Source organism: Budorcas taxicolor, chromosome 9, assembly GCF_023091745.1.
Source record: "Budorcas taxicolor isolate Tak-1 chromosome 9, Takin1.1, whole genome shotgun sequence".
NCBI classification, from domain to species: Eukaryota; Metazoa; Chordata; class Mammalia; order Artiodactyla; family Bovidae; genus Budorcas; species Budorcas taxicolor.
In genome coordinates, this window is record NC_068918.1 from 10,219,936 (window position 1) to 10,245,759 (window position 25,824).

Consider the following 25,824-nt stretch of genomic DNA (forward strand, 5'->3'; position numbering starts at 1 on the left):
TTATACAATGGATTATAAAGGTGACTTCTTAAAATTTATTTTAAACTGTAACCACAGAGGATTTTTCAGGGATTAAAATGATTACCTGTAGTGACGTTATAGATGCACTGTGGCCCTGAAGAACAGCCAAAGGCGCACACGTACGAAGACACCAGACTCGGATCATTTTATCACAACTGCCAGCTGCTATCATGGTATTCTCATAGTTGACAGCCATGTCTGATATTTCAGCAGCATGCCCTCTCAAAGTAGCTAATAATCTCCCATCATCTGTTGCCCAGATTTTCACAAGACAGTCATCAGAACCCTTAAAATAAAAATGGATATTTATTGAATTAACTATAAATTTTAGTTCAAATACTTAACACAGATTTTTTTAATCCTATCTGTTATACCCACTTCCCAATATTTATAACTTTAAGTACTAAAATGTATTATATACTTGTGTTAGAAACTTTCCTCTACACAAGGTGCTTTATTTTATAAATTATTCACTTATAAAGAATACTTGTATGTGCCCACAATCTAACAGGAAAAGTAGGATGTTAGCAATAACTAACCTTTACCTATGGCCCTTACCCACTACCCAAGGCAGCCTCTATATGGAATCTTGTCAAAGAATCTGAACTTCTAATATAACAAAACTATAACTGCAAAACAAATGTAACATGCAATAGTGACTAATCCTAGCTACGTTACTATAAAAATGAAAGGAAGCTTATTGATGCTTTTTCCTCCTACAAAGCCAAAATCTGTAACATATGAGTTTCCCACCATTGATCTTCAATGCTAAATGCTAAATACATTACATACAAAGTCACTCAACATCAGTTATAAGAAAAAAGTTAATTTTAGCTGCATGATGTCATTAAAAATATATATACTACCTGTTTACCCTTTGCAGAAGCATAAGCTCAAGGAGAAATGTAAAGAATAGTTTCCTACGAATATCTGTATTTACAAACAAGCGTTTCACTTTCACTTAGCCAAAGCAGCAGTAAGAACTCCTAGACTTTTTTTCCTTCTTTAATTTTTCTTATTCATCTTATAGTTCAAAGTTTACTCTTTTACCAACCTCTCCCTATTTCCCCTCTAGTTTTTACTATTAAAAAGTTTTAAATATACAAAGAGTACAATATATTACCATTAACCTCATATATCCATTCCCCAGATTCAAAATTTATTAGAACATTTCAAAGGCTGGAGGTAAGAACTCTTTACAAATATTCCAATCTAATTTGTTAAAAAATTCACACACACACTATTTTATCTGCCATAGAAAGTACTTAAGAGGATCTACAACAGCAACGACACAGAGAAGTATCTGCTTCTAAAAACTAAGGCACTATTTGGCTCTGACCTACATTCACAACAAAAACAAAATTTTAAGTATACCAACACATGTAGAATGTACATGAAGAATAAAATCATGTCATCTCATTATTTCTTATGTATCTGAATAAGTCTGCTTTATATTCTATCTTCCATGTTAACAAACAGAAAACAAACAAAAAAACGCACACATCTTTTTGACCAAAATGCCACCTTTTATGAAAAGGACAGGGGGCAACCTGTTATCTAAAAGTCAGTTTCCAGTGACTTTTCACCAAATAAAATTGAATAGAAAGTCCAGGTATATTATGAATGTATTAAGTTCACTAACCGTATTTTATAATTCTGCTTTATTTTGACACATACAGAAAAAAAAAATCCCCCACAATATCACCCCCCCCCAAAACTGTACACAATTTGCTTTAGTGTGTATTATCCCAATTAACCTTTCTTTTCTTCCATTAAATTACATGAGAGAACGTTTTCATATTACTTTCGGGGAAATCTCTCTTCACTGTCCTCCTCTATGATATAAAGTAGTACACTGTCCCCAACCCTCACCCGGATCCCCAGAACTCCTGGCAGAATTTCGAACAAAATCCGAAAGCATCCTCAGGCAATTTCTATCTCATGAATCATTATTTGTGATCATTTATTTTTATGTGACTATGAAACTAAATATGATCTGACAAATTCAACTAAGTTCTTTTAAAATGACTATCAGAAACACAGAGATTGAACCCAGCTCTTCCACGCTGCAGGTGGACTCTTTACCAACTGAGCCACAAGGGAAGCCCATCAGAAACACAAGTACACATAGATAATTGCTTGAAAAGGAGTGTAGACAAGAAGAAAAATCAAATTTACCAGGAAAATATTCTTACATAAATGTGTTTAAGTTGCATGTGAAAGGATGAATTAAAAAACTGATAAAACTATTCCTTATAAAAAGACCAAACTGTACAGCAGAACGTGAACAGATGATCATTCTTTACAGAAGCCTACATCAAAAGTTAGTAAAGTCTATAAACCAAAGAATAGAACATTACACTCTTTCAATCAAAACGTTAAGAGTTACAGACATGAGGCAAAAGTAATGTCACTTAAATGGTGAAAGAAAAGAAAGAGTTGGAAAACAGGCACAGGCGTTGGCCTTGGTAGGAAGGACACATGGGCTCCTAGGCCTCATGGAGGAGGAAGAGCTATGGTGGACATGGCAATTGTAAAGCAAGCAGCAGAGAAATTAGAGGAGTCTAACCTCAGCACCAAGACAAACAACTGAGGATTATCTCCCAAAAGTGGAGAAGCGGGAAACAAAAGGAGGAACCAAAAAAAGTGAGAGAAGTTTTAAAATGTGGTAGAATCTTATAAGCAATAAGGGAAAAATCCTGGAAGCAACAGTGAACTTCCAGCTAAAATTAGACAACATGATTTCAGAAAAAAACCTGAACCGACAAGGTTTTTAAACAAAGTTCTAATGCCCGGGGGAAAAAGAAGTAGTCACTTATTTTCAGTAATACATAGATACTGCTGCTAGGACTGAGGATTTGGCATGGTAGTGCGAAAAGCTGGGAGTATGAAGTATAAGTGGGAAATTAAAAACAAAAATTAAGCTGCAAAGGTTTTATCTGAGGAAGGGCATAGAGGGTAGAGTTTTAAATGCCTGTTAAGGAGTTTGAATTTAACCTGGCAAGGGAAGTTAATGAAGAATTTTAAGCAGACAAGACATAAGTGAGTAAAGTCACTCAGTCGTGTCCGACTCTTTGCGATCCCATGGACTGTAGCCCACCAGGCTCCATCCATGGAATTTTCCAGGCAAGAGTACTAGAGTGGATTGGCATTTCCTTCTCCAGGGGATCTTCCTGACCCAGGGATCGAACCTGGGTCTCCTGCATTGCAGGCAGATGCTTTACCATCTGAGCCACCTGTGCGGCAGGGTTTCAGGTGATTTTTCAATTTTCTTCTCTTTGTTCACTGAAAACTTCTATAAGGAGCATGATTTCTATTAGTAATAATGGAAATTAAAATTATTTAAAATATTATAATAATAATGGTTGGACAAAGAACCTTATGGTAAAATACTGATATCATCCCACAAGTATAGGATAGGTTTATGAGTACGTAAGTAAAAAAGCAGATGGAAAGTGATGAATCTATGATAGAAAGTAGAGATTTTAGAATAACGGGTCATAACTGAAAATACCGTCCATTCTGTGATTCAAAGATACGTAAAGCCAACCCAAATCATACTAAAAAGACTACTATCCACAGCTGAGAATATTCTGAAATGTAAATTCTCACATGTAAAATCTGATATGCTAGAATTTCATTTCAATGCACTGAATTATATCAGCTTCTTTAGGTGTAGAAGATACAACAGAAAATCAGCACTTCAAAACCTAACAAACCTAAGTTCAAAATGGAGAGAATGGAATAATAATGATTAAATAAACTCTGGTCCATCCATACAATGGAATATTACTCCACAATAAAAAAGGTACCAACTAGACATGCGATACCTTAAACGTATTTAAAGGGTATTATGATTAATGAAAAAAGCCACTCTTAAAAAGTTACATACTGTGTGCTTTCATTCACATAATATTCTCAACATGATAACACTGGAGATACACAGAGCAGACGGGCAGCTGCCAGGCATGCAAATATAAAAGGCAGCACAAGGGAGTTACTCTGCGGGGATGGAACAGTCCTGCACCTTGACTGTGATGGCAGTTACATGAGCCTACACATGGAATAAATTTGAATAGAACTATGCATGCATACACACACGTGTACAAATGTTGAAAACTCAAGATGTGTAGTCTAGTTAACAATGCTGCACCAATGTCTATTTCCTAGTTTGATACTGTACTCCAGCTGTGTCATATGTCACCAGTGGGGAAAGCTGAAGGAAGGGTACATGAAAGTGTACATGGGATTCTGTACTATTTTTGCAACTTTGTGTGAGTCTATACTTATTTCAGGGCTTCCCTGGTGGCTCAGAGTTTAAAGTGTCTGCCTCCAGTGCGGGAGACCCGGGTTCGATCCCTGGGTCGGGAAGATCCCCTGGAGAAGGAAATGGTAACCCACTCCAGTATTCTTGCCTGGAGAATCCCATGGACGGAGACGCCTGGTAGGCTACAGTCTATGGGGTTGCAAAGAGTCGGACACGACTGAATGACTTCACTATATACTTATTTCAAGATTAAAAAAAAACTTTAAACATGTCTAAATTGGTACATGAATACCATAGACACATTATATCTTTCTTCTTTAGCAAATGGGAAAATTCTCATATTTAATTTTAAACTAATACCATATAAGGGTGACCACTGTACTAAATTTAGTATTATAGCATAGGAAATGCTCCTTTAAGAATTGATATATGAGAGGGACTTCCCTGGTAGCCAGTGGCTAACACTCTGCACTCCCAATGCAGGAGACCCAGGTTTGATCCCTGGTCAGGGAACTAGTGGAGAAGGCAGTGGCACCCCACTCCAGTACTCTCGCCTGGAAAACCCCACGGACGGAGGAGCCTGGAAGGCTGCAGTCCGTGATGGTTGCTGAGGGTCGGTCACGACTGAGTGACTTCACTTTCACTTTTCACTTTCATGCATTGGAAAAGGAAATGGCAACCCACTCCAGTGTTCTTGCCTGGAGAATCCCAGGGACGGGGGAGCCTGGTGGGCTGCTGTCTATAGGGTCACACAGAGTTGGACACAACTGAAGTGACTTAGCAGCAGCAGGGAACTATATCCCAGAGACCACAACTAAGAGTTCACATGCCACAAGTACAAGATCCTGCATGCTACAATTAAGACCTGGCAGAGCCAAATAAATGAAAATATTTTTTAAAAAATTGATATGTGAGAACAAAGATGGAAAATAGGAACCTGATGCAAAATGTACCCAGTGAAGACGGAATAGCCAAACACAAATAAAACTAAGTTAACTATATTCTTTTTTAAAAAGTTAGGATTGGGCCGAGATTAAGGGAGGGCTTAGCTGGTGTTTTCAAATGCAGTATTTTTGTTCCCTTTCTAGAAACCAGATGTAACTTTAGGTCAGAGAGAATTAAAACGAGCTACTTCTGAACCAGCAGGCCCCAGGCCCGGCTGTGAAAGCCCCAGCGAAGGTCAGGTCTTCATCCACGTGACACTCCTTCCCATGCCATTCCTAGGTGCTCTGCCACAGCAAAGGTATCTGTGCTCCTAAAACAACAGGAATGTTTCACTGGCCTTCAGCCAGGAGAGGCTCAGCAAACAGGATAAAATTTCAGAGCAGATTTATGGAAAGTTGCTGGTGTTGGGACTAAAAGTCTGGTTTGAGATCAAGCCCCGAGCTTTGGGAGTGGGAGCACTGAATTCCAAGACCCTAGACTACCAGAGTAGAGAAGGCAATGGCAGCCCACTCCAGTACTCTTGCCTGGAAAATGCCTTGGACGGAGGAGCCTGGTGGGCTGCAGTCCATGGGGTTGCAAAGAGTCGGACACGACTGAGCGACTTCTTTCACTTTTCACTTTCATGCACTGGAGAAGGAAATGGCAACCCACTCCAGTGTTCTTGCCTGGAGAATCCCAGGGATGGCGGAGCCTGGCGGGCTGCCATCTCTGGGGTTGCACAGGGTCAGACACGACTGAAGCAACTTAGCAGCAGCAGCTACCAGAGAACTAATCCTAGGGACTATTAAATTAGAGACCTCACACAAAGGAAACCACCTGAATACAACACCTGGAATCACTCAACCACCAGTAGCACCCTGTGCATGACGACTTGCCTAAACAACAAACCAAACAAAAATACAAACCTAATCATCAGCAGACAGGATAACCACCCCACTCAGCCTTGCCCATTACAGGAAAAACAAACACACAAGCAAACAAACAAAAAAACTCAGCACAAATCTCACCCTCTACAAGCTTACACAAACCACAGGACCAACCTTAGGAGGGCAGAAACCAAAAGGAAGAAACAATTCAAATTTAAAGCCTGGGAAAAGGAAATTTCAAACACAGTAAGTTTTAAAAAATTAATAATGAAAAGGCAGAGAAAGACTATACAAATGAAGGAACGAATTAGAAATACAGAAGTCCAAATAAATGAAGAGGAAATAGGCAACTACCTAAAAAAGAATTCAGAATAATGATAGTAAAAATGATCAAAAACCTTGAAAACATAAAGGAGAAAATGCAAGAATCAATTAACAAAGACCTAGAAGAATAAAAGAATAAACATACAGAGACAAACAACACAATTACTGAAATGAGAAATACTCTAGAAGGAATTAACAGCAGAATATCTGCAACAGAAGAATGAATCAGTGAGCTGGAAGATAAAATGGCGGAAATAACTTCTGAAGAGCAGAATAAAGTTAAAAGAATGAAAAGAACTGAGGATAGTCTCAGAGACCCCTGGGACAATATCAAAAGCACCAACATTCAAAAAGACAGAATGATCTCTATTCGTTTCCAAGGCAAACCATTCAATATTGCAGTAATTCAAGTCTATGACCCAACCAGTAATGCTGAAGAAACTGAAGTTGAACGGTTCTATGAAGACCTACAAGACCTTCTAGAACCAACACACAAAAAAGATGTCCTTTTCTTTATCGAGGACTGGAATGGAAAAGTAGGAAGTCAGGAAACACCTGGAGTAACAGGCAAATTTGGCCTTGGAGTACAGAATGAAGCAGAGCAAAGGCTAACTTTAACCGCAAGTTTTAAGAAATGTATGAGCTGGTGAAAACTGAAGATGCTTTTTTTGGAATTCATTTTTAAATCAAATTATAATATTATGCTAGTGGTTAATGCCAAGCAAATATAAAAGGTAGCAATGGATCAGTAGTTTCACTTTTCAATAATGTAAAATTGTCACAATTACCATGAAAGAGTGTTCATTAGTATGTTAATAGTAACATAATGTGTTATCATGATAACATAGATAAATGACACGTTCACCATTCTGTTTACTGAGTATAAAGATATCAGAAAGAACATGTAGCTTTAGCTTACATAAATCCCCAAATAAAATGAGCCATATCAAATTTACACTGTTTTCTCTTACATGTCAAGATATCCTATCAGTGCAAAGATAATGCCAAGAAGGCTGAAAAAGTAACTTTTCTCTATCCTGAAAAAACAACAGTGCAGATATCACTTGTAAAAAGACTTGATAAAGGGTGGAACTTAAACTTATGAATTTAAACTACCCTGTGAATTTTCTTTTTCCACAGCCACAGTGATAATGCCAAGTGCCTTTAAAAACGATCAACATGCTCTGTAGCTTAGGGGAGAGGAAGGAAACTGAATCAGACATTTACTCTGGAATCACTGTTATTTCTTTAATACTTTTAAGTGGACTATGGAAATGGTACCAATGACCTTTCCTTCTAGAATTTAACTGGATCTCTTACACAGCAGATAATCACCTACCCGCCTTCCTTCTTAGTCTATCCCAAAGAAGTCCCTATTTTGTGAATCCCTTATGGAAACTACAAAGTTTCATCAAAATAAAAAGTGTGAGAGGCAAATTTCAGATAAATAAAAATGAATGCTGACATTCTCCATAAATAAAAATGAATGCTGACATTCTCCATATTTAAAGCCCAGGAATTAAATATGTACATACAAAAGCAATATGTATATACATTTGCTTTTGTATTCTGGTCAAGAAAAATTCCACAGATCTGTGACATGGCTTTCTACTTCGTTGAGCACTTGGGTATTAAAATTTGTCTTAAAATCTACAAAAAAATGTCCTACCTACTGACAGGAAAGCTTTACAAAACAACTTCAGATACAGGGTCTTCAATCATTTATATTCTATGTAAAAACTAAAGTAGAATCTAAAGTCAACTTTCAAGTTTCTGGAAGACAAGTTTTAAAGGGCTTAATTGAACTATTTTTAAGTATATATGTAAACATTGTTTTAAACTGAAACCTAGACAATTAGCTGTAACAACTATATTAACTATTCAATGATGAAGAAAAGTACAACATGGAACAGTAAATGACAAAGAATTGCTGACTTGTGCAAGGAGAAAACCACACACACTTGGGCAACAGTACAGAAGGTTAATTGTGCTCAGACAACCTTAGAGTTAAAAAGCAGACCTGTAAACTTTTCCCTGCTAAGAGAGAAGCATCAACTGAACATACCAAGCAACGATGATTGCTCTGGCATGAAGATAAAAGAAATTAGGTGATTATTAAACTTTTAGTATCTTGGAGAATTTGGCAGTCCTTGGCAGAATCAACAAAGAGAATTCTAATTTCTCTTGCTACTGCATGGCTTATGAGTCAGATTTCACCTCTTGATGTCATCAGAACAAACAGAATTAAATGTTAAAATCATCATGTATATGGTTATGCATACTATAATATCATTTTCTTTTCAAGGGAAAAAGTAGCCTTATTTGTGTGCTTAGTCGCTCAGTTGTATCCGACTCTTTGCAACCCCACACACTGTAGCCCACCAGGCTACTGGAGTGGGTTGCCATGCTCTCCTTCAGGGGATCTTCCCAACCCAGGAATCAAACCTAGATCTCCCACAGTGCAGGTGGATTCTTTACTATCTGAACCACCAAGGAAGCCCTTAGTAGTCTTTTATTTATCTGAATAACAATTCACTTATTTGAGCAGCTAAAAACTGCTTATACTTTAAATTTATTTCCATGTATTTTCTAGAAGAGGCCACTGATTTTCTTACCAATCTATCAGACCTGTATTTCATTTCCCTTACAAATTACCCTAAACGTTAGAGTCAATCATCTAAACACAGGCTGAATTTTCTTACTCCTTGTCTATCTAAACCACCACTGACTAACCTTTTATCAACATAATCATCATTTGCTCTTGCCCTGCTCCCAGATGCCAAGTACCATTATGGAAAAGAAGACAAGCAGACTAATTCTGCAGCACTGCAAGTTCACAGCTCCTGTTTATTTGGATGGCTAAGGCTAATCAGCAACCCTTTTTGGCCCCTATTCATCACTCTTTCCCTATTACCAGGTTTTACCATTCATCTCTAAGGAACTCAGTCCCATTCCCCAACCAACTCTTCATCGTGTAAAATACTTCACTTTGAAAAGCAGAATCTGTTCATTGTAAACCTAATTATCTTTCTAAACAGTCCACATAAACTGCTCTTAATCTATTCATTCACTTATCTATCGTCCAGAAAGACCACTGCACATCAGTTATCTCCTCTTTCATCTGCTCTCCTAGTTCCTTACCCTGACCTAGTTTCCAAAAATTTATCTTCTTATAAATTACCATATTCTAGCTCTCCTTTCCATTATTACCAAACTTACTGAATATATAGTATCATCCTTACACTACCTCCCATGTACTTTGAAAAAGCAATTTTGCATTTCAAACTTATGGGAGTTTCAAGATCAGCACCAATGTCTTCCATCACCCAGACACATTAACTATTAACAATTCACTGCATTTGCTCCATCACCGCCTTTCTTTTCTTTCTCTCCATATAATACACCTACAGACTTGATGCCCCATCACTTCTAAATATCCCAGTGTGCATTCCTCTACAGCAAGGATACACATCTCCATACACTGGGGAAATAAATAATGATAAAAATGCCATCCAATCCACAGGCCCCATTCAAATTCTGTCAACTATCCTGACATTGTTCCCTTTTCTTTTCTGGCCTCGGGTCCCATATAGCACGGAGAAGGCAATGGCACCCCACTCCAGTACTCTTCCCTGGAAAATCCCATGGACGGAGGAGCCTGGTGGGCTGCAGTCCATGGGGTCGCTACGAGTCAGACACGACTGAGCGACTTCACTTTCACTTTTCACTTTCATGAATTGGAGAAGCAAATGGCAACCCACTCCAGTGTTCTTGCCTGGAGAATCCCAGGGATGTGGGAGCCTGGTGGGCTGCCGTCTATGGGGTCACACAGAGTCGGACACTACTGAAGCGACTTAGCAGCAGCAGCCAGTGTTCTTGCCTGGAGAATCCCAGGGATGGGGGCCTGTGGGCTGCCACCTATGGGGTCGCAGAGTCGGACACGACTGATGCAACTTAGCAGCAGCAGCAGCAGTAGCCCATATAGCAACATGTGTTATATTGTCACTTCAATCTCTTCAATCTGGAGGATTTCCTGAGGCTTTCTCTATGTTTCATGTCCTCAGAAGTTTATAGAGAACACAAATTTTAAATTCTGTCAGATCATACTGTCTTGGTAGGAATCCCATAGACTAGATGCTGTGTTTTCCTCCATGTACCACTTCAGAGGATATGCAATGTCAACCCCCATCCCACCACTACTGAAGTTAGTAACTTTGTCGTGTGAAGTGTTTCCCATATTCCCCCCCTGGAAAGTTGCAATTTCCCCCTTTCAATTAAATTAGTATCTTGTGGGAACATATGCTAGATTATGCCAAGATCTTCAAACCAGTATCACCCAATCTACCGTCCATCGATGACACACAAATGAATCAACCACCACTATGATAGCTGCCAAAGCAGCATTCTTTCTGTAACTATCAGTTGGCATTCTACCGTAAATAAGTGGTTTCCCTTTTTCTCACTTAATTATTTACAAATTTACATCAATATAGACTCAAGGATGCCTACTTTAATCAGTGATCATAAATAATTCAGTCAAGGTCCTACCCGTCCTCACTGAACTTCTTTAATAAGAAAATACAATTAAAGCTAATTTTAAAAATTAAGAATTTCAGACAGTGATAGATATTATAAGAAAAACACAGTAAGGTAACGTGACAGACAATGATACAGTATGGGGAGGGAAGGTAGACAGCGAAGTCTTTTAAATATGCAGTGTTTGACCAGAGCTGCTAAAAAAAGGAATAAGTCACAGCAATATTTCGGAGATTATTTCAGGCAAAGGGAACAGATAGTACAAAGTCTTTAAGCCAAAAATGGGCTTTGTAAGTTTGAAACACAGAAAAAGACTATTGTAAATGAAGCACAGTAGGAGGAGAGAATTCATCTTATGGACATTTTTATATATGTATCTTCCTTAACAGAAGTTTCTTACAAGGAAGGACATTATTCACTTCTGTATCTCTAACTGACTGGCTCATTCATTCATCTTTCTTTGTCATATGCCTACTGTATACACCAGATACAGTGGAAGGCACTATAGATCTAAAAAGGTTTGAGAAAAAGGATTTGTTGTCAGGAAGTTGACAGCTTAATAGAGACCGACCCCTAAACAAATCCACAACAGAGGACCATACAATACAATTTAAGCATGTCCAGTGGTAGTGCACCACGTTCAGAAAACAGCCTGTTTTACTGTCAAACTTTTTGAAAGACTACTCTGTACTGTCTTTTTAAATTTTCAATTCCCAATCTTTCCTTAGTGCACTGCAATCTCACTCCTTTCTCTAAAACTTAAAACAAAGATTTTTTTCCTTAAGGTCACTAATGGCCTTGCCAAATCCAAAAGATGCCTTTCAGTTCTAATTTTACTTTAGGTTTCTATCTTTAGTAAAATACAAATCCTCTGGCTTTTAAGACACCACATCTTTTTTTCTCTCCTGCGGCCTCTCAGGCAGCTCTTTCTCAGTTTTAATTACTGACTCCTCTCTTCTTGTTTAGTTTGCTTTAAAGTCGAAGACTCAGACTTCTCACATTACATACATGAGGTAAAATGATCAACTTCTATATTCAATGATTCCCAACTTGAATCTTCTAGCCTAGATCTCTCTCCTGCACTCCCACTGCCTGTTGAGCATTTCTACTTGGCAATCTGTGTGTGGATCTCAAACTCAACATGTCCCAATCTTCACAAACTTCTCCACTTAAATCCCTACCACAGTAAATGACATGGCTTTCTAACCAGCTGCACAAGTTAAAACATACATCGCTTCATATTATTGCCTCTCAACTCCTCCCCATATGCAAATAAACCTCTTAAATCCTAGCTCCATTTTTAGCCTATTAATTCCATCCCTACTCCCACCATGACTCACATGGATCACTCCTAGAACCTTTTTACCAATACCTCTGGATATCGACTTAGCTTTAATTCATCCTCTACAAAATTCTCAACAGATCATTAAAAAGAGAAATTCTACTCAATTCTCTAAAGCCATCATTTTTGTTCCATGACTTCAGGGAAGAACCCCCTTCAAATGTCACAAAAGAATCTTGACTTTGTCCTCCAACAACATCTCTAACTCTTGCTTAACAGGGGTCTATATGTATTTTTCGCCATGTCAAATAATACACAATTGCATGTTATATTCTTCCAATGGTTGTATATGCCTTTCCCTAAACTGTGGAATACCCAGCTTGGCTCACTTCTCAAGGAAGTTCCCCTTACCATCTCCTACCACACCCTGAACTAGGCACCTCTCTCCTACGATACCTCAGCATGTTGTGCTGCCTCTATCAAGCTTCTCATCATATCGCATCAACACTGTGTCGTTGATCATCTATGAACTCTCACTGATAACCATAGCTGCCATTTCAATATTCTAAGTGTTTAGAGAAGTGTACACCTCCTAAAAGACCAAAGTTCACTAAAGGAGTGAATAAACTCATAGTATTTATTACAAATTACTGAGTTTATAGAAACAGTTTATGCTCTTTTGCCTTAATTTGAAGAGATATCCTTTATGTTTTTGAAAAACGAAATCTTTTTACGTGGTCCTCAACATACATTTAGGAATGAATGGCTTACTCCTGAGAGAATTAACTAACTCTGTTTTTCTTTATTTAGTAAATATTATTTGACACAATGATTCTGAAACCAAGTAAACAGATTTAGAAACCTAAGAAAGAGAGAGAATTAGGGAACAGTCAGACTTGGTGATTACACTGTCTCCTTCCCTAGGCTCTTCTCATTATTCTACTGGGAAACGTCCATTATTAAAATATTCTAGTACAAAATACTGGATAATTTTCCTAACACAGAATTTCACTTATCAATCATATTGATTTCAGTTTCGATCTTGTATAGCATTTATCAATAAAACATTTTAGGTAAGAAAATAAAATGGATACAATTTATTTAAATCTATCTATAGAATTCCTGTGTATCCTGTTCTATACTAATTACACACATCATTTCATGTAATCCCACAAAAAATCCTGTGGGATTGGTAGTACTAGTATCTACTTTACTGGTATTATCTATTTCCCTACCTTTTTTAAAGAGCTGAGAACGCTGTAGATGAAAAGCGTGAGGCAGCCTTTGTAAACTGCACTGCTAGTGCCTGGCAACGCTGTGCGCTGAACCAAGAGTCCCCTGATGCTGAAGCTGATGCTCTTAAGCACAGGACTATACCGCCTCTAGTTGTGCTTTCCCCAAAGCACTCAAAAGTCCGCTGGAATTAGTCCCTTGGAAAAAGTTTTCAAATACATCTAACAATAGAAGTTAATGACAAGTGTACCAAGTCTTAAGATACCAAATACATAAGAAGGAAATACTGAGTCGTCCACTACTGAATTGTTCTTCTAGGAAGTAATAAGAGTGTGCGGCCCTTCACAGGCATCTTTCATTGTTCAGTCAAAACCTACGATCCTGAAGTCTTATCCTATTTGCTTTTAAGACTGGATTTCAAAGTATTAGTTAGTGGCTAATGTGTTTCCAGGGGAATAAAAGAATGTGAATAGTGAACACATACGTTCTCTAACTCCACCTGAAGTGATAACAAGATAAAAATACAAAGAAATTTTAAATAACAATGATCTCATATTTTGGCATTTATCACAAGGTAACATTTTGGAATTTGTCACTGCAAATCACCAGTAAAAAATTACAAATGAGACTGTAAGTTTGGCACAATTAGAAAATTATATCACATACACAAAACATAAACATTTTTAGATTTTTGATAAGACCACATAAAATAGTACAGTGATAATTTTCTTCCCTTTATTTATGTATCTTCAATTAAAGGAAAACAATCAGAAAACAGCTTCCTTTTAACGTATCATTCTTGTTCCCCCAAAATCAAATGCTCTTAAAACTAGGAATTAAGTTTTTAGAACAAGGGCTGCAGTTTTTTTTGTTTTTTCCTGTACAAGGCCAGATAACAATTATCTTAGGCTTTGTAGGCAATACAGTCTGTCATAACTACCCAACTCCATGTTGTGGTACAAAAGCAACCACAGACAACGTGAACAACTGAGCGCATCTGTGTTTGAATAAAACTTTATTTACAAAACCAGGCAGTGGGCTGGATTTGACTCATGGGTAGTAGTTCACTAAACCCAGGTTCAGAGTGCTCTCCCAGCTCTATGCCTACTAATCTACTACTGTAAGATAGCAACAGCATTATTACTCACTGGATTTTTCCCTCAAAAAAGTATAAGAGATTATGTGTCTAATTCAAATCAACACACACACAATGCTTCATAAAGTATGACAAATAAATGCCTACCATCCCTCTCACATTCAAAGAATTACTTTCAAAGTCATCAAAAAATTAAGAAGTTATAGATATTTTTTATAATCTCAGTATATGACATAACTTAATGCCAAAATGGGAGAAGGCAATGGCACCCCACTCCAGTATTCTTGCCTGGAATATCCCATGGACAGAGGAGCCTGGTAGGCTGCAGTCCATGGGGTCAGTAAGAGTCAGACACGACTGAGCGACTTCACTTTCACTTTTCACTTTCATGCATTGGAGAAGGCAATGGCAACCCACTCCAGTGTTCTTGCCTGGAGAATCCCAGGGACGGGAGAGCCTGGTGGGCTGCCGTCTCTGGGGTTGCACAGAGTCGGACACGACTGAAGCAACTTAGCAGCAGCAGCAGCAATGCCAAAATGAAATATAAACACAATGTAACATTTCTTTCTCATTCTTTCGATTTATTATTATTGAAAGAATCCTTCTAACATTAGAAATGCCAAATTTACTATATGTTTTGAGAGCTCAATTTAAATAATAATGTTGAACTTAACTCTAAAGATAATTTTCCATTACCATTTGAGAGCAAGTTACTGTTGCAGGTATATCAAGGACTTCAGCAAATATAGGGATAACTGTTCCTCACTCTGAAGATAATAACCTATCAGAAAATCTTGAAAATTTCACTTTTATTCTGCTTCATGAAGAATAGCAGACATAAAAGAGGAAGTGAAAGGGAGAATACTAATATATACAAAATAATCTGCAAATGCCTGAAGAGGATTCCAGAACCAGGAAAAAGATTAAGTATGGAAATCCTTTCCCACATCCTGCCATTTAGCTGTTTTACAGATGACTGAGTGTATGGGTAAAGGAGAGAAAGCAGATATAAATAAATCTCAGTTTACAAGCATATCTACTTAAAAGAGGAATCTATAATTGTTGTGACTGTATAAAATTCACAGCTGCTCTCTTCAAAGACAGAGATAGGAATTTCCATGTTAACTTCAATTTCCCGTAGGAACCCCGTGTATAAGTGCATACCTTTAGCCCAGTATTTAATGTAAGTAATATTTAATTATAAGTACAACCTCTATAGTGAAGTATTGCCCTTAGTGGATATAATAGTTAAGGCACCTAAAAAGAAATTGAAATACTTCCAAAAGCAATTTTCTCACTTAAGAGCTGAAAAGCTCTGCTTTATTCCATTCAAGAAGTTAAAAGAAAACAGTAACAAACAAACCCAAAGAGATTCTTTGAACGCCAGATATACTGAAGGATGAGGTCCTAAAGATAAAAGGTAATAAGCTTATATATGCTCTGACTTTTCCCTATGACCACTTTAAGGGCCATTTCTCAGACTCTAATGTGCTTAATACACTTTGGATAAAATATCCTTACGTTTAGAATTAAAAGTATTATATGACATTTGACAAAATGTCAACTGCATTGTCTGATATAATGCTTGGGATTACACTTATCCATGAGGACAACAATGTAACTGTAACTGGGTTACAACATGTCTTTCAAAAACATTCCAAACTTGAAGTCCAATTTTAAGCAACCTTTTGTTAGAAAGCTGTTTTATGTGAATTTCTAGTTTTTCAAATTAAAAGAAAAAACAAAGGTTTTATTTCAAAGTTCAATTATAAGCAACGTTTCTGTAATCTCATATATGAATTAACATAATACTTTAAAAACTTACAGTAAATATCCGTCTGCCAGTTCGATCAAAAGTTACACAGTACACAGACGACAGGTGTCCAAGAATTCTTTTATGCATTTTCATGTGCTGATACACTGCAGTTGGAACTAGTCGCTCAAGTCTGTATTTTCCATTCAGCTTCCTTGAAAACAAAGTATCCGCTACCAAGAAAAGGAGGGGAAATAAGTATAATTCAGAAATTAATTTTAATTATCCTCTTTTAAGAATTCACATATTTCAATTTCTCATATAGCGGTAAAAATTAAGATGCTTTCTAATGCATATGACTCCTAGTTAAAAGTCTTCAAAATAGTAAAGCCCATTATTTTACCTGAAATAAGGCAAAAGCACTATTATCTTCACTTTACAAACAAGAAAATCTAGTTAAATAACCTGCCTAAAGTCACAAAGTAAGGCATGATGCTAGAATTAAAACTCAGCCTTCTTTACTCTCTACTCTGTCTAGTGCTCTTTAAAACCCAGAATGACTTTATATGACATTATTTCTTTAAAAGGCTCCTATGAGATAGATTTTCTCATAAAAGCAGTTGAAACTGGATCCGGTGCTTTTTTCTTTTCAACAAACAGCAATTCTTAAACACTCTAAATATGACACACTGAATGACACTTTTAAAAACTTTCCAACAAATGAAAACAGGAATAACTTGTTGCATTATTTAAAAAATGATAATAATAATAATTAGGGGCTTCCCTGGTTGTCCAGTGGTTAAGAATCCGCCTGCCAATGCAGGGGACATAGATTTGATCCCTGGCCTGGGACGATTCCACATGCGGCACGGCAACTAAGCCCGTGCACTGCAACTACTGAAGCCAGCGCGCCTAGAGCCCATGCTCCCGGCCAGAAAAGGCACAGCATTGACGAGCCCATGCACCACAACAGAGTAACCCCCGCTCTGCAACTGGAGAAAGCCCGAGGGCAGTAATGAAGACCCGGCACAGCCAAAAATAAATAAATGAAAAAAAAATAAACAAGGAATCCTGCTGAAGACCTGTACAATGATTCCTTTTCTAGAACCTATAAGCCCTCTTTCTTCACCTCGCCCGTTTTAACCCCCGTTTAACGCCCATTTCAATACATGAACAAAATTTACCTCCTACTCCAAAGCCTGATAGGCTGAATTTGACCAAAGATGTTCCTTTCCATCTAACTTACTACTGTTCTTTGTTTTCTATACCAATAATTAATTAGAATTATAAACAAAGAAGGTGCTCAATAAATACATGCTGACTGGTCTACAGGCACATTTTCACTTGTAGATCATCTTTTAATACCAGGCTTTTTTTTTTTTTCTGACTGTGACTGCCATCTACTTTGGATAATAAGCACTGCAGTTTCTCCCATTTAAGTTCAGTTTATTTAACTCTGGTTTACAGCCTATGATTATACCCTAAAGTTTATGAAATATAAATCTCTCAGGTGTATCATAAAGAATCTCAGTGCTTATTATCTTATTCACAAACAACAAATGTTTGGCTTATGCTACATTTACAAGCAAAAAAGAAAACATTGGGGACTGGCGATGAGGTAGAATACTTTGCAGGTTCTAAAGCAATAAAATATAATTTAAGGAATAATTCCATTGTGCTTACATGATCTTTTCCTACGTCAATTATTTTATATTCTGATAAGAGTGTATCTCCTGCTCTTAGAGGACAAGTTCTAGGATACAAATTATTTCAACACTTGTGCTATCTAAGACAAACTGTTGAAAGTTGTTAATTAGTATATTTAGGCTGAAACTAGTTATACAGTAACAGTGATTGGATAAGTTTCTAATAAACCCTGATATATTTTGCCTTTTGCACAGAAATAGCCTGGTGAAAGACAACCACCTGCACTTTAGCTCCAACTGATTTGGAGTCAAGATCACAAAAAACCACAGGCATCAACTGTCCTGCCAAATGAGAACTCAAATGATCGTATCCAAATACTAAGGATCAATGACATCTCACTTATTGTCTGTTTTACAGAAAAAGAAGTGATGACATATAGCACAGATGTTGACCATACTGTGTTACCAATACAGTTTAATTCTCTCCACCCCAAATTTACAAACTCAAAATGTCAAATTTTCTTAAAATCTCTATCACTGTTCAGGTACAAAAATATGATCTTTGGAGGTAACTACAATACCAAAACTATTATTTTAATGATGATAAGGCACTTTTATATAAGTCAGAATTTTTTAAGATGGATTTTTAATGAAGACTATACTTCAGAGTTGATAAAGCAAAAACTAATTCCCTTAAGAGAAAATGTTACTACTCTCTTAAACAGTTTTTACTGAATCTCTACCTAAACTGGGATTAAACCTTTATTTTCACTTTGAGAGTCAACTGAGAAAAAGAACATCCTTTTCAAAAAGCTACCTTACAGTCAACACTTCAAGAAAACCTTTTTAGAAACAACATTAAGTCAAATACTGTACTCCACCATCCTATATTATGCTTGGCTGCCAATTAACTACTGAGTATTTTTAATCATACTATGTCAGCATCCTCAGGGAAAGGGTACCAAACAGAATCCTTGCTGTCAACCAATTTACAAACTTGTACAACAGAACTAAAAGAAATGACATACAGGGAAAACAGCATGTAGAGTTCCCAGGTAATAAGCTGGTGGTGCAAACTTGACACAGTGGGTTAGAGAGAAAAATACAGGTATGCTTCAGTAGTTGAAGTTCAACTGAGGAGGTTGGATTTGAAGAACGTCTGACCAGGTCAATTAGGCAAAGATGTGGTGGGATTCCCACTGAATGAACTCACATTTTCTTTCACTACACCATTTGAGTAATATCTTGTCTCTCCTACAGAAATTCTGCCTTATTCATATTTCCTGCAACTGAGTGTGGTGCCTTTTAAATAAAAAAGTGTGTAAGTGAATCTTAGTTAATAATAAGAAACACAAGATGGTTCAATTAAATTTACAGCTTTATGGCAGAAAAGCAAATGCCAATCATTCATTTTCTCAAGAAATTGTTAACAGTAATTGGATTTTTGAGTAAAAAGGAAATGTCTCTTGGATTATAGGAACTCCTTAAATTTTATTAAACCAGAACATCAATTTTTAAAATGAGCATGGTTAAGCAGATGTAAGAGGTCACAAAGGAATAAGTTCTTTATATGACATTATTATAGTTTTAACCTTATATCAAGTAACATATATGACTTTTGTTTAAAAGTACATTAATGTTCCCAAGTACAGTGATGGGAAATGTTCTTAAATTAAGCCTGCCAAAGCAAATTCCTATCTTCTTCACTTGGCAAATTCTTTTTTACCCTTCAGGGCCAGTTTAAATGCCACCTCCTCTAGTAAAAAGTGAATTTTACTTTTAAGTTAAAATTTTTTAATTTTAAAAGCAACCTAACCAGTTGCCCTATAGTACCACTCCTGTGTTCAAAACTGCAGTGTTCATTTGATTCACAATAAACACAAAGTTCATTATACCTCAGCCTACCAAGACTCTGCACAATCTTGCGTCCATTATCTGACCCCTTTACTTGATCTATTCCAACCATTCTAATCACCCCCATTCTTTCAACACATCAGGTAAAGCTCCTAACTTGGAGTCTTTGCACCCGCTATTCCCACTGGCCAGAACACTCTCTCCCCACGTGGCTAATTCCCTGGCTTCCTTCTTCCTATCTTTCCTTAAATGTCTGTCACCTTCTCAATGAAGCCTAACTTGATCAGCCTAGTGAAAATTACAACCCAGCCCCTACCACCACCGCTAACTCCTGATGCCCCTATGTAGCTTAATATCTGCTCTTTTTTCCATCATCATCTTTTATTTGCTAATTATGTTCATTGTTTATTTGCTGTCTCCCCCTACTACAATGAACTCCACACAGGCACAATTTTTTTGTCTGTTTTGTTCTTTGATTAGTCTAAAAGCTGACAGTGGTGGCCGGCACTTAGTAAAAGCTATGCATTTCGTGGACTTAATAAATTAACTACATAACAAAAAACAATAAGGTTTAGGAATAAAACAAAAATGGATTTCTTTATTGGACAGATTACAGATTCAAAGTATCTCCATACCACTCTTCCTTTCAACTGCCCTGCTAAATTTTCTTAATTTGAAAGCAAAGGGATAGGTAAACATATTTATTCAACTATGCTGAGTGAATGGACAAGTAAAGTGAAATATTCATTTGTATGAGGTATGGAGAAAGAAAAGGAGCAAAACGTGAGAAGCGTCATTTGTAGCAAATCATTCATAACAGCCTTTGAAACAAAGTCTCTGTGCACAATTTAGAACTAGTTACTAAACAAAATAAACAAAAGACCCACAATTTCTTAAAGCTATTATCAGGTATAATTCTGCATATAACTAGATGTATCTAGCCAGTAGGGTCTTAACTATTACTTCTGTGGCTACATCCTTGGTAAATAAAATTTCCCCACAAGTCATTTCTTTGCAGTTCACACCAAGGTATTTTTTAAGAATTAATTTATTTCTTTAATCATAATACTAATGCATACTTAATGTAGAAAATAAGAATACTGTCTTTACATAATTCTACCACCTAAAGCAATTACACAAAATTTTGCAGAGATTTCCCTCATAAGCAGAATTTTAATAGCTATGCCATCCATATTCCTTAATGAAATAAAAACTAGGCTTTACATTTGATGGACTTGTATTTAAAAATGATACTGTGGAGATTTTAAGCAAGGTACTCTCAACTTCAACTTCTCAAGTTATTCATCCAGAAACATTTTCCACAATATACTTGGTTTTCATATTATGCTATTTGACATCTCATAATTTCGCACATTTACACAGCCAATTTTATCAATATTTTTCTTTTCTTTTGTAATTTGGTATAGTGCTTTAGAATGGTTCTTCTACCAGCCAACAGTATAATAAATATCTACTTAAATTTTTTTTACGTTTTTGTGGTTTAAATTTCTCACTTAACTCCTTAACATATTCACAGTTTTAGTAGATGTTACTAGGTGAGTCTCTGAAGATATTTTTTCTCCCCTAAATAATCAACTATTTGTTCCAATCTTTCCACTAACTAACCCTTCTCTATTAAACTGTGATTTAATTATCTTATATATATTTCTGTACTAACCTGCTGAGGCATGTTTATTTATATACTAGTAGCAAAACTTTGGGCTTCGTTCATAGCTCTGTTGGTAAACAATCTGCCTGCAATGCAGGAGACCCAGGTTAGATTCCTGAGTTGGAAAGATCCCCTGGAGAAGGAAGTGGCAACCCACGCCAGTATTCTTGCCTGGAGAATTCTACGGACAGAGGAGCCCAGTGGGCTACAGTCCATGGAGTCGCAAGAGTTGCATATAAGGTAGCAACTAAATCAGCAGCAGCAGCAGCAGCAAAACTTTAAATTTATTGGTGACACTTTAGTATGAATGCGGTTATTCTTCATGTCCTCTAAAAAATATCTTACTCTTGATTTATAATTATATAGTTTGAAGACTACTGAGAAGTTTTTTAAAACTTCATCTGTTGGAAATATAAGCTTAATTTCATTTACCTATAAACAGTTGCCATCTGTCTATCCAGGAACATGGTACTTTCATCCCACAGCTGGGCCAAGTTTCCAATGCAGATATTTTAGAAAAAGATAGACATAAGCAGATTTACCTCAGTTTTCCTCACTATACAAATCTGTACCGTGTGAATCAAGTTCATGGGAAATCTGTAGACAAATCTCTATCACATGAACCAAGTTGCATGAGTAAAAATGGGTAGCTGCCAGAAAAGAGCATCTGCAATAACCTTAGTGACTATATTTTTGAGAATATAGAAAAACATATGATAAAATCTCTGCAGACAATAAAGAAGGCAGAAATATCATCACCTCTCTCCAGAAGGCCTCCCCTTTCTAATAGGTACTTTTTGCTCCAGTTTTTTTCAAAGGTGAAGCATATTTGTTATACAGTATTATGTAAGTTACAGGTTTACAAACAATGATTCACAATTTTTAAAGTCTATACTCCAATTACACTTATTATAAAATATTGGCTATAGTCCCTGTGTTGTCTAATATACCCTATAGCTTACTTGATAACCCTATTCCTCTTAATTCCCTACCCCGACACTGGGCCCTCCCCTTCCTCTCCTTGGTAATCACTAGTTTGTTCTCCATATCTATGAGTCTGCTTCTTTTTGTTATATTCACTAGTTTGTTGAATTTTTTAATTCTACATGCAAGTGACATAATCCCATATCTGTCTTTCTGTCTGACTTATTTCACTTAGCAAAATACCCTACAAGATCAGTTTGCTAAGTACTTTAAAAAGTGGAGGAATTCCCTGGCGGTCCAGTAGTTAGGATTCTGTGCGCTCATTGCTGAGGGCCCAGGCTCAGTCCCTAGTCAGGGAATTAGAATCTCACAAGCCACACAGTGTAGCCAATAAATAAGAATGGACAAGGGCACACAGTGTAACTGCAATGAATTAACCAAGGTCAAAATAAGTCATGTTAAGAAAGATGAATTGGAGAACAAAAATTAAAATTACTATGAATTAACAAAAACGCAGAAAGAAGTTGGGCTTCTGCTGCTGTTGAAGTTTCAACTCTTATGAAAAACATAAAACAGTCTACAGTGTCTAGTCCAATGTGGGTTAGCCGCTGCCCCTTACCAATCGGAACTAGAGGGCCAGGACCAGTGTCGACCACTTGTGCCAACATGTGAAAGCATAGCCATGCTGGCGGCATAATGAACGCAAGAGAGAGGCAGGTGGCAGCAGATTCCAAAACCTGGAGAATTAAGGTTTGTAGCAGTAGAAGAATTAAATGAGGATGCAAAAAGAACAAAGAATATGTACTTCAGAGGTGCAACTAGACCCTTTTCTGGGAACAGAAAAAAGGGTACTCAGATAAGAAACATCAGAGTATTTTACCAGAAGACTTTTTTATTAGCTTTATTTTTGTACTATATTTTGACCAATTTTATTCTGTGATTCTGGTTTTTAAAAAACACTTAGGAAGCTCCCAGAGTTTCCATACATTAAATGCAGAAGTAGTTATAAGTTATAATTAGTAACCATATAAACAGTTCCTAAATTAAAGTACAAAAGAGTAGATTCTGCAGAACCAGTATCTAGATTTCATTTTAATCTCTACAATCTCTTAATAAAGGCTCTGTCAGAGTTTGGAAACCTACAGAATTAAACCTGAGTAAATTACAAACATACCTCACTTTACTATGCTTTGCTTTAGTGCACTTTGCATATACTGGAGTGCTTTACTTGCTTTTACAAACTGAAGGTTTGTAACAACTCTGCATTGAGCAAGTCTACTGGCACGGTTTTTCCAACAGTATTATTTTCTAAGGCATCTATAGTTCCCTTTAGACATAATGCTACTGCACAATTAATAAACTACAGTACAATGTTAATAACCTTTACACACAATGGGAAACCAAAAAATTGGTGTGACTTGCTTTACTGTGATACTGACTTCATTGCAATGGTCTAGAACCCCATAATACCTCCGAGGTCTGCCTGTACAAAAATAATGATAATCATGTAAGCAAGACCATGTGAAAATCAATTGAAAATGATCTATGTCTTTAGACAATAATTAGCTTGCCCAACAAAGTAATGCTACATCCACGATCAGAGGCCAATTTCTATAGCAATAATCTTCCAAATTCACGACAAGTCCAAAAACGTCATCTCTACATGGCATTGGTGATTTCCACTAAATAAAGTATGGTGTGGTAGTAAGGTATTTGCTAACGCATAAAATTACATTAAAAAAATTTTTTAAAGGATCACAAAAATGTCTGAATGGAAAGATGATGCAATTGTGCAGGTCACAAAAAACAGCTATCTAATTCTCTAAAAGAAAACTTACGCTAAAACCAAGAATCAAGTATCTTGAGAAAATACCTATTAAGGAAAATGAAAGTCAACAGTGATTGAAGCCAGAGAGAGAGGTTCTTATGGAGGCTTCAAGAATCTAGTACAAAAAAGTCTTATCTGCTATTCTTGTGCAAGGGGAAAATGCCACAGAAAACTATTATGATGTGTAGCAGATTTGGAAAATAATAGCCAATATGTACTGAGTGCTTTTACTAGGTACCCGACACTGTTGAAGGAACTTCATATACATTTTGATTTAATCTTCATCGATCTTTTAAAATGGGTACGACAATTATCCGCATACTGGGGACACTCCTTACCAATAACAGAACTGAAAGGCAGAATTTAATTTTCCCAGAGATGAAGCCCAGGTCTGAATTCAAGCTTATTCCAAAGAGTGTACTCTTACCATGCTGCTTAAGTAGACAAATCTTAGAAAAATAGACTGAGAGGAAACATGCTGAAGTATTAGTAACAGATAACCGGTGAGACTGGTTAATTTTTCAGCTGCTCTGTTTTCCAAGTTTTCTCCACTGAGCATATGTACATCCTGATTAACATTTTATTAAATAAAGTATAGCTCAGCCTATCTTGAGGAGCTCAAGAGTAATATGAAAAATATGAGCTGTCTAAAGAGATTAAGCTTAAATTCAAACACTGATAAAAACAGATCCAGGGAGAAAGATGCAAGGAATTTAAATTTATTTAATCATAGAAAAAAGGAAACCCTAAAGACCAAGTATATTAAAGTACTTGAATGTATACACCACAGAGAATAACCATTGCCTATTTGACAATGGATATACTACAAAGAATTCATGTCTAGTTTGATTTAGAAGCCATAAAATACAAAGGGTCATCAATTTTGCTTAGGAGTTTGTTTCTAAATCTTTCCCATTAAATTTTTAAAGTAAAAGATGGTAAAGATAGTTTAGATTCAATTTTATTTGTTAAGGAAGCATATGAGGAGGAACTTGTAACATTCAATTCCCTATAGAGCCACGAGTGAAAAGCTCACAACAGTAATTCTAACAGATATTAGATACAAATAGATATTAGTAGAAAATTACAACCAAATATTCGTAATCTGAGGGCCAGAGATAATCTAGGAAATAATTCAACACAGGTTGGTTTATTTCCACAGCATCATCTGGTCTCTATCACAATACACAAGTAACTAGTAAGGACCCAACATAAGAACAAGACAAAATTCTGTAACAATAATCATAATGAACAAAAACGCCAACTTTAAAGAGCAAAGGGTTGCAACATTTGAAGAATCATCCTGTAATTAGCTTATCTGTCCACAAAAAAAGATGGGAGGTGAGGCAAGAAAGAACAGAAAAGTAAAGGGAAATAATTACATGGGTGACACAAAACCCGAGGGAGCCCCTCTCCTTCTTTTATAACTGTATCTAAAATAATTAGTATGAACAGCAGCTGCCCTCCAAATCTCTACCTATTTAATTTCAAGTTTAGTTGTAATTCCCATTTGAAAGACACCTGATTTTAAGATTTAGCAGATGTCACAAATATGAATAATATCTGAAAAGAACTCAAAT

The 25,824-nt window shown here is 36.6% G+C and overlaps 1 protein-coding gene across 1 annotated transcript in view; it reads right to left on the minus strand.

The window, feature by feature from the left end:
* The window catches only part of PHIP (pleckstrin homology domain interacting protein), a 120,435-nt gene that overhangs the window by 70,116 nt on the left and 24,495 nt on the right, over window positions 1–25,824 (minus strand). The window contains exons 7-8 of the mRNA XM_052645580.1: window positions 16,396–16,556; window positions 86–307 (exon numbers count right to left, since the gene is read on the minus strand). Of these exons, the coding sequence (XP_052501540.1) occupies window positions 86–307; window positions 16,396–16,556 (383 nt within the window). The remainder of the gene's footprint in view (window positions 1–85; window positions 308–16,395; window positions 16,557–25,824) is intronic.